Raw genomic sequence first — 10,783 nt, 5'->3', positions numbered from 1 at the left:
GGTGACCCAGGGTGGCAGGGCCACTACTGGCAGAGATAATCCAATAGGGTCTTAGAGGGGCCTGTGGATCTTAATCTGTGGAGGAGAAATGGGCCTTGGGCAAGGGTCTGGACCTCCTGTGACACACAAGGGTGGTGAGCTGGCTTGCTGTTGACACCTTGACTGAGCGTGACTTGTGAGGTAGATACTGTTCCTAGTCCCATCCTACAGATGAGGACATGGGGGTCCAGACAGAAAAGAACTTAGCCTCAGGCCAATGAGCAACATCAGACGAGATGGCATGGAAACCATTTAGCTCCAGGCCTGTCCTGTTACTGGATCTGGCACACGTCAGTGTGATAGGAAGTCTGTGTCAGCTTGATGGGACCCCATCCACACACTGGATAGAGATGACTATGACCTGTGGCTCCCTCTCACCACTGAGGGCCTGAGTGGAATGAGGGGCGTTGCTGAATGCCCTCCAGCTGGGACAGCACTGGCCCTTTTTGTAGGCAGAGTGCTTCTGAGACTTCAGCTCTTCAGAGGTCTGCAACCATGGCCAGTGAACTGCAGCATCTATCATGATTAGCTGTGCTGGATCTCAGCCTGCCAACTGCAGACCATTTCTGTGAGACTGAGGGTCTTCAGTCTCTCAGAACTCCATGTAACAACTTTCTAGCAAATTCTGTTTCTAGTAAAACATGTGTCACCCCCATGCAGCCAACAGCCACCCTCAGCCTGTGGCATGTTGGGTGTGCTGTGGATTTACTGATGGAATAACCTTCATTAAGCACCAGGTGCTCAGGAGGGGTAACAAGGTCTTTGCCACTCAGCAGTAACAGTAGCTGTCACGCCATGACAGTCCCTAAGTAGCTGTGAGATTCTGTCCCACCCCATGACAAAAAGTAAAGAAATGAAATTCACTCCTTACTGGAGACTTACAACTATGCCTTTGAAACTCAAGTTTTTAAAGTAAACCCATCGTCATGGAAACCCTCTTAAAACAAGATGTGACCTGGCTCAGAGAACATGCAGGGTAATTACAATACTGCTTTGTATTTAGCTCCACCTTTCTTTTGAGGGCTTTAATGGACCTCACTCATTAAGCTCCACAAACACTCTCTAAGTCTTCAGGGGACAGATACTATTAAACCCATTTTACAGATGCACACACCAAGGAATAGCAGTCTTAAGTGGCTGTGCCACTAACTGGCAACTTATAGCCTTGAGCAAGTCTAGACCAGACCCAGGTCTCCTCTTGTTTCCTCTGTTGTCTTCACTAACAGACTCCTGCTAGCTTTGGAAAGCCCTCCATCATTAAAGGATTAGTTTCTCACAGCTTGGTCTGGGGATCCCTGACTGTGCCATCTATGTACAAACACTGATGTGGTGCAGAGGAAAAACGGCAAGCAGGGGTCATGGCCATGGGACCACAGAAATGGGAATCTGCAGAGGGCATACCCACCTGTGAGGGTGACATGACCTAAGACTGGAGCATCAGCCATCCTGATGTCCTAGGGCCCACAATGCTGACAACAAGCCATACCTGTTATAGTTTAAGTCTTCTGTCCTGTGCCAGTCACAGTGGCCAAGGTTCTGTCCTACCTGAGCACCAAAGCAAAGTTGCCCTTTGAGTCTGTGCTGGAGTGCTGAGATTCCCAGGTAAGGTTCTATGGCTTCAGAACTGTTTTACATGTCTTCCTGGGGCGTCTGCTGTATGCTCTGGGGCCTATTCTGATTTCATTCAGCCTTATTCCACACTACTCATTGTATTGACTGTCATGTCTTCCTCCTCCTCCCCTTCCTCCTCTTCCTCCTCCTGCTTATGTGGGTGTTGGGAGTAGAACCTGGGACTCCTGCAAGAGCACTTAAGTGTTCTTAACCATCTGAATTATCTCACCTCACCACCCCTAAACTTTTTTGTTGTTTGCTTCATTTGGTTTCTCTGTATAGTCCTGGCTGTCCTGGAACTCACTTTGTAGAACAGACTGTCCTTGAACTTAGGGATCCTCCTGCCTCTGCTTCCGGATGCTGACACCACTGCCTGTCTATATTGCCTGTATTCTTGTGATTCTTCTGCTTTCCGGTGAAGACAGAAACGGCACCAGAGCAGGACATCCATCTGTTTAGTTACTTGCAAGGAGCAGTCAATGAATCAACTGAACAAACCATGGCTTTGCTGTTGGGCCTGAGGAGGAAATAAGGATAACATGGGGCGGGGCAGTGAAGAAGGAGGGGCAGTGATGAATTTTATTCTAAGTATGAGGGACCAGAGGACCATAATACAGAGGAGGAGGAGGAGGAAGAGGAGGAGGAGGAGAAGGAGAAGGGGTTGGGGGGGGTGGAGCACTAAGTCCAGAAGGAAAAGTCTCATTAAGAGGCAACCACAGACCAGGCAAGGGAAGCTTGGCAAGACTGGAGGGGCACAGTGGTGCTCCAACAGAGGAGCAGAGTGGGGCCCTGAGGAGGAGAGATTATAATGTTCCACTCATTCTGCAGAACTCGAGAAGGGTTAGAGGAAGAGAAGGCTGCCCCTGGGTCAGCCAGGTGTGTGAGCAGAAACTGGGCAGTGAACTGAGGGAGGCCGGATGGGGAAATCCAACTGGGGAGGTGTTCCGGCCGAAACCCCCTCAACTCCCGAGTCTAGGATTCATCATTCTGGCCTACATCTAAAAGAAACTCAAGGCTACTTCAAGTATATAGCTGGACTCCTTCCCACCTGTCAGCTTTGAAGTCCTATTTGGGTTGGGCTGTGAGCGAGGATCATCAAAGGATGAGAACTTCCTCATCCATCTGATGTGTGCATGTGCTGGGGCGAGGTATTGGGGGCATCTCACTGGTCAGGAAGCCCAGGAGCACAGCAGGCCTCCACCTTCCTGCAACTCCCATTCCAGGCTGCCAAGCCTTTATGGAAGCCCACGCACAGGACGCTGCTGGACACTTTCTCAACTGAGGTTCTCTCTTTGAAAATGACTCTAGTGTTTAGGTGACAGAAAAGTACGCAGCACACCATCCATTTACAGACACCAGCCCAGGATCTGACTTCTCTAATGTCATGTTTTGTTCTTTACAAAAAAATTTTACTGTAACATTCACTTGAGTTGTATACCGATGTGGAAGCACACACACGCACACACACACACACACACACACACACACACACACACACACAATCTTACGGGAGTTCTTTCTCCCATGTGAATTTAAGAGCCTGAACTCAGGTCACCTTCATCCATTGAGACATCTCACTAGCCAGCCCCTCACCAACACACTGACCCTTCTCTCATGCTCTCTTAACCACATAAGTTCCATTTTTGTTTCCTTATGTTAAACTTTCCCCTAAGGGTTATTTATTCATAATGGATATTTTCAATTTCCCTTTTCCTGTCCTCTGCCAACCTTTGCAATTTCATCTTTTTGCATTCCATCTCTGAAAGCTCAGGTGGGAATCACTCCTCAGGCATAAAGTTAAAGTCTGACATTAAGTAGAAAGTTGAATGTTCAGTTCCATCCAACTCGGTCATTTGTGACAGGGCAAGAGGACACAGTGTTCCTCCATCTTGTATTCTTGCTGAGGCCACTTTAGGTTTAACTAGAATTTGATCTCCTCGATGGAGAATCCTGTGGGAAATAATTACCCAACTCTAAGAGGTCAAGATGCTCCAGCTCATTTATCTTGGCTTCTGTTACACTGCTTGCTTGTACAGATCTCTCCCTGCAGCTGCCAAGCAAGATACCAGGATGTGGTTTTGCCTTAAAAACCCCTTATGCTAAAAGCTTGGTGCTGTACTGGGCCTCAAATACCTGAGTGTAGTCACCACTGGCTGGGAAAAAAAGACTTTCGTTCAGCTACGGACTATGTTTGAGTGGTTTTCTCTGGTGGGCACCCCATAATGGCTTAAGTAAACACTGCATGATGTGGCAGGCATTGTTCTACAGATTAGATACACAGCCACAAACAAAACATATTGATTAAAACATTCCCCCTAGCCCTTATTGAGTTGGCATTCTGGAAACAGGAGCTGACACTGGACAAGGTAGCTGAGAACTCACCGTGAACACGCTGCATACTGCTGGGGCACGCTGGTCCATTCGACTGTTCTCCATCCATTCTTGTGTGTACCTGACACTTCCCACAGTAAGGTTCTAAATTTATGTTATTTGTGTGTGTGTACATGTGTGTGCATGTGTAGATGAGCATGTATAGATCAGATATGATTTACTGTACTTGGTTTTCTTCTTCCACTCAAGAAGACTCTGTGGCCCCCATGGTGACATTTTGAAAGCATATTAAATGGAGTATCATTTGTAAATGCATGCTGGCACTGGGATGTGACAATGTAAATGGGGCAGAATTGACCAGACAGGAGAGAAAGTAACCTGAGAGGCCTGGGGGAGCGTTGGGAGCTGAGGGAATGCCTGGAATGTTCTAGAAAGAGGAAGGTCAGTGTGGTGACAGCAAATAAAGGAGTCTGTGCCAGGCAGGGTCCTTCAGGGACTCAGAGTGTTACTGAATGAGAGAAGAGAGCCAGGGGAGGATTCTGAGGAAAGGATCTGAACTCAGTCTTCTCCCAGAAGCCCTTCTGAGTCCCGCACCCCTGGGCCTGTATTTTCTGCTGTCTGCCCTGTGTTAATCCTGCCCCTCCCAGCATGCCTGCGTCCTCCAAAGGGTCTGGGACACTGAAGCTTTGAGAGGGACCTGGAGCAGAAGAGCACACAGCACTCAGGAACCCCAGGGCCTGGTGTCCAGCTTTGGTGCTACACTTCTCACACTAGCTCATAAGTCTGTCTCACCAAGAAGGACAGCTGCTGGCAGGACTGGACAAAGCTACATCCTAGTGCTAGTAACTAACAGGTTAGGGTTTGAGCCTGAAATGTCTTCCACAGGCCTCTAACTTACACATCTGTCCCCAGATAGTAGTTAGGAAGTGTGGGGGTATTCTTTGAGGTGGAGGCTGGCAGAGGTCAACCACAGGTGGCTCAGGCAAGTCCTTTAAGGCCATGGCTGGGTTTCCATTTCCTGGCCTGTAGTGATGTGAACAGCCTCTGCACACCCTGATACCCTCTGAAACTAAAAGCCAAGATGAATCCCTTAAGTCCATTTTGAGTATTTTGGTGATAGCTGTACAAAAGCAACTGAAAAACACAGAAAAATGACAGAGTAGATACCAGCATGCACAGCAATTTTAAAATGGGAAACTGAGAAAGGGAAGAGAGGGCACCAGGGGCTCAGCCCCAGGAGGGATCTGCTTAACAGTTAATAAATAGGTAGGAGAGTGTGTGTATGTGTGTGGGGGGGTGTGTGTGTAGATTCATGTACCAACAGTCAGAAAGTTCTTGAGTACACATCATAGGCTAAAGAGACAAGGGTCCACAACACTAACTGCTAACTAATGAGGCCTGACTTGTGGACTAACCTTAGGTACAGCCTATTGAGCTCCCATTCCATTTGTTTACATGAGAAACTCCAAAATATGGAAGCTAAAGTGAATTTTAAAATTTCCACAGGCAGGAGTCCTCCTCAGAGAAATTGTTCAAAGAAAAGCATCTCCTTTTATAGGTGCTGCCTGTATCAAATAGTACTTCATCAGAAAATAACTACGTAATTTTGTGACACGCTAAAACAAATAGCCAGTAGCATTCACTTATTATTTATTAATTTATACTCTTGATATAAAAATAGTTTAAAAAGTACACAAAAGGAATATAAGCAAGCCAGTCAGCCTGCCAACATACTCATGCATATAAACAGGGCCACTCAGCAATCATCAGGTGACTCAGTCCTGAGGGGCAGAAGACAGTGAGAACAGACACTCTGGGCATGGTGGTGCATCCCTTTAACTTCAGCACTCAGGAGGCAGAGGCAAGCGGATCTCTATGAGTTCAAGGCCACCCATTGAATTCCAGGACACCCAGAGCTACACAGAGAAACCCTGACTCAAGTCTCAAACAAACAAATGACAAAAAACAAAAACAAAAACAAAAACAGCCATCCTTTCTTTCTTTTTTCTTTTTTCTGGTTTTTCAAGACAGGGTTTCTCTGTATAGCCCTGGCTGTCCTGGAACTCACTCTGTAGACCAGGCTGGCCTCGAACTCAGAAATCCACCTGCCTCTGCCTCCCGAGTGCTGGGATTAAAGGCATGCACTACCACTGCCCGGCTAACCCAAGCCATTTTTACAACATGATAATCTCTGTTTCCAGTAGAGGATGAACTTTTCACTTCATGTAGACCTTTCCAATATCTGAAATGATGCCTGCTTTCCCTGATCATCAGCAGGGGAGGAGACAAGATTTAAGGGGGGGGGGGGAGCAACGTGGAAAAGGCACCCAAGGCCAGGGACTTTCCAGGTGGGCAGTGGGCCAGTCAGACCAGCAGCACCATGCACACACATCTACATGGAGCATTAACTACCACCTTCCCGCACCTGGGTATGATGGCCTTGTGAGAATCCGTGGGGAGAAGCACAGCTTCCTAGTTGCTCGTAGGCACAGTTCTTTGGTCAGTGAAAGGGCCGGCCTCTTCTGGGTCTGGACCTCAGGTGGCTGGCAGACCTACGCAGCTTTTTCCTCTCCTGACGATGCAGTTTCTCTGCCTCCTGTTGCTTCTTTTGCTGTTCAGACTAAAAAAAAAAAAAAAAAAAATGAGGTGAATAGAGGAAAGGGAGGAGCCAAGGGCTGCCAGTCACATGGTCCTGCAACCAACACTGCGGCTCAGCACTACGTTCTGGTGTTGGTAGGAGCTGGACAAACAACAATTTTCACTGTCAAAGGAGAAACTCTGAATCCCTGGGCAAAAGGAGAAGTGTCCACACACCAGCCTGACCACAAAGTAGGAGCCCCCTGGAATTCTCTAAGAGGACTCACGCTACTTCTGCTTGCACACTGAAACTCTGAATTCATTCACATAGACTTAAAGACAAACCGAAAATGTTGCATTTTATCAAATACATATCAAACGTATTTTATCACACATATTAAGGTGCATTATGATCTAAACCTGATTAGATAACTCATTAGGGCTGGCTCCAAAGAGCTTTTGGGTACTAGGGAGGGAGGGAGAGAAAGAGGGAAAGAGGAAGGGAAGGAGGGAGGGTGGATGGATGGATCAAGCCTCCCTGGAAAGAACAGATTTGCTATTATTAACCCCTGGCAGTCTGGCAGGGATGGTTTCCACATGAGTTTTCCATCTTCATTTGCTTGAGAGGTGGCAATGCTCCTAGACCCCACTTTCTTTCCAATGGCACCCCCACTCTCAGCAGACAATCAGTGCAGAACCCACTGAATAGAGGAGCTAAGGAGTCTGAAATCCATACCAATGCTTGCTGTTGGCACTGGAGCTTTAGCACACTTGGATAAAATGCAGATAGATATTCACCAGTGTTTCCCTCTTGTTGAAAAACCCACCTGAGTTTAAAGAGTAGGTCTGGGGAGATATGGGGAGCCCACAAAGGGCCCATCTCTGCATTCTGGTAGCTTGGGTTCCTATATTACTCCAGGTCCATTTCTGATGACCTATGTATCCTGTGCATTTTCAAAATAAGCCCTGCTCAGTAAGCCCTTCCAATTCAGGTAGAAGCCTCCCTCTACAATTCAAGGGTCCCTTCCTCACTGGGTGGGGTAGGGGATGGAGCTGTAACCACTTCTTCCTGGTTCACTCCTCTGTCAACATTATGTCAGGCTGGTGAGGTGGCTCAGTAGGTGAAGGTATCTGCCACCAAGCCTGGTGACCTGAAATTGATCACCTGGGGGCCAAACGGTAGAAGAGAGAAATAACTAACTCAAGTTGCCCTCTGACCTCCACATGCATGGCACGCACGCACGCACGCGCACACACACACACACACACACACACACACACACACACACTATATATATATATATATATATATATATATATATATATATATAAATAAACAATGCTGTATGTCGCTTAGGCCCCTGCTTCCTAACACACTGCTTAGACTCTTCGCCATGGGCTCACAGGCACTTACTTCCTCCACCAGAGCACTTACTTTGGTAAATGCATCATTTGCCCTATTTCCTTAGCAGAGAGAATGGGCTGAGCCTTGCAGTCAGTCAGAGCACTGCACTGGTTTCCTGAGTTAGCAGGGAGACTCTGGGACCTAGGGACTGCACCTGCCCTGGAGACCAAACTATACACCATCAAGACCCCCATAGAGTCAGCATAACTACTTATATTCTGATGAACAAGGCTCTGTGAGAACTTGGGGGGCAGGGGCAGAAGAGGGGGATAATATTCTGTTCTACATATTAATAAGTTCCCCTTAATCCTCCCCACCCTTAACAGTATCTGTGTAGCTAGACCACCTTTACACTCATCATCTTCCTGCTTCAGTCCCAAGAGCAGATTAGGGTTGTGGGTATGCACCACCATGTCTGGCTAATAAAATGCATGTCTTGTTTTTTGTTTGTTTTGGTTTTTCTTTTCTTCTTTTTTCTTTTTAAAAGATAGATTTATTTATTTATTTATTTAATTTATTTATTTATTATATGTGAGTTCACTGTAGCTGTCTTCAGACACTCCAGAAGAGGGCGTCAGATACAGTTACAGATGGTTGTGAGCCACCATTCGGTTGCTGAGGTTTGAACTCAGGACCTTTGGATGAGCAGTTAGTGCTCTTAACCACTGAGCCATCTCACCAGCCCCTGTTTTGGTTTTTCGAGACAGGGTTTCTCTGTGTAGCCATGGCTGGTCTCAAACTCAGAGATCCGCCTGCCTCTGCCTCCCAAGTGCTGGGATTAAAGGCATGCGCCACCACTGCCCAGCTAAAATGCATGTCTTTAGATGTGCTGAATCTAGATAGATAGGATGCTAGGAGTTGTAAGGATTTCTGGAGTGTGGCACTGTTGTTATAGTATGAAGCAGGACTGTGGGCAGCTCTGGGTAGCTTCTCAGCATTCTCCAGGCCAAGAGCTGCCAGAAGAGCTGGGAAGAGGCCTCTATTGTTCTATAGACAAAGCTCCCCACACACACAGTCTATCATTAGCCTCTCTCCCCAAGGCTGCACTGGAAGACCATGCCACTGTGTCAACCACTCATCAAGATTTACAGGGCAATTAGCTCTTTTCCAAGTCAGCCTTCCTCTTTCTCCTTGTTCCTGTGCAGCTGCAGACTACAGCCCTTGTGGGGCAGGGGAGAGGACAGATGAGAGCTGTGGTGACACACACAGCAGCTCTGATTCCAGCATTAGTACACACAGCCTCCCCGTGAATTCACTGCAGAAAGTACCTACGGACGTACTTGGCAACTCCATGATTTTGCCTCAGTGTATCATATACAATAAACATAGAACAAAGGGAAACGTCTATAAACAAATACACAAACATGTTTCTAAATATATATTTAATACTGATATACTAAATAGTTAAGAGCATGCCAATCAGGTAATAAAACTCATAAATCAAACATTAATTGACATAGTATATTCTGAAGCCTACAGTTGATTCAGTTCTGATGTCACTTCAAGCAAGTCTCAGGGTATCTCCCCATCTTTTCATTTTACTACAAATTTACAAAATCACATTCAACTTTGTGCATTCTGACTTGAAAGTTTTGTGGGGTGGAAATGACTACATCTTCTCACTGCCAGAGCCAGGCTTGTGACCAGCATCCTCCCACTGAACTATCTCCCCAGCTCTGAGAGAAAAGCTTTGAGTGGGATGGTTAAAAGCTACTGAACATACTAGAAAGCACTGATTAGCTTGTTGAGTGTGGGGCTGGAGTTCGGCTGTAGTGTTACCTGCACGTGCATGGACCTGGGGAACCGCTAGTAAGCAGTAGGAGAGAAAAAGAAGAGAGAGCGTGAGGGAGTAGTGTGAGTGGGTGTGCATGCCCTTCTCTGTCAGGTTTTCCAACTTTACTGAAAGAACTGACCAGTGAGCAACTCAGATGGCTCAGGCTCGTGCTTGTCTCACTCTGTGCTCGCAGCTACAAGGGGCTATGATTATGGAATAGGCGCAGTGCTGCCCTGCAGTCTGTCGGGCAGAGCCACACAGAGAAACTGTGTGTCTGTTCCTTGAGATGGATCCTGTTTCAAAGGTGACACAAACTTGCCCCTTATAGATTACAGAAAATAAAGCTAACAATAAGCCCTGTCACACAATAAGCCTTGTGTTGACAAGTCATACTCTGCTCTTTTGATTTCAGGAGAAAAAGCCTAATATATCAAGTAGTTTTAGCTTAAAATTCTGATCTATTTAAAAGAATACATTACAGACTGACAGAGTTTTGGAAAACTGCAAGAACCATACTGCTAAGTGTGTGTTCTTGTTTCACACAATAACACACACTTAGCAGTATATTGATAAAAAGAAAACCTCGGGGGATTTTATGGCACGTAAGTGACATGTCAGTTTAGAGAAGCAGCCATAGGGAATGGCAATCACCTTTGCAGACACCCTTTTTTTACTTGATGACTTTGTTGAGGAATCTGACTGGGAAAGAGAAAATTATCTTTTTGAGAAAAGACACCTGTTGTTTTAGTTGTTAGCTAATGGCAGATACTTAAGCAACTTAGTCCTCCCACAGTGTGCAAAAGGCATTAGCACTACAGCATGCATAAGAAATGGATCTTTGCCGGGCAGTGGTGGTGGCTACACCTGTAATCCCAGCTCTCGGGAGGCAGAGGCAGGTGGGTCTCTGAGTTCGAGGCCAGCCTGGTCTACAGAGTGTGTTACATGACAGCCAGAGATACACAGAGAAACCCTGCCTTCAAAAACCAAAAATCAGAGATAGGAGAGGAGAGGGGAGGGGAGGGGAGGAGAGGAGAGGGGAGGGGAGG

The 10,783-nt window shown here is 46.7% G+C and overlaps 1 protein-coding gene across 1 annotated transcript in view; it reads right to left on the bottom strand.

The window, feature by feature from the left end:
- Window positions 1–6,073: 6,073 nt before the first annotated feature.
- The window catches only part of Nol10 (nucleolar protein 10), an 84,621-nt gene continuing 79,911 nt past the window's right edge, over window positions 6,074–10,783 (bottom strand). The window contains exon 20 of the mRNA XM_029540909.1: window positions 6,074–6,601. Coding sequence (XP_029396769.1) covers window positions 6,482–6,601 — 120 coding nt within the window. The 3' untranslated portion in view covers window positions 6,074–6,481. The remainder of the gene's footprint in view (window positions 6,602–10,783) is intronic.

Source organism: Mus pahari, chromosome 7, assembly GCF_900095145.1.
Source record: "Mus pahari chromosome 7, PAHARI_EIJ_v1.1, whole genome shotgun sequence".
NCBI lineage: Eukaryota > Metazoa > Chordata > Mammalia > Rodentia > Muridae > Mus > Mus pahari.
The sequence above is the reverse complement of the archived record's forward strand: the minus strand, read 5'-3'. Positions and strand labels throughout refer to the sequence as shown.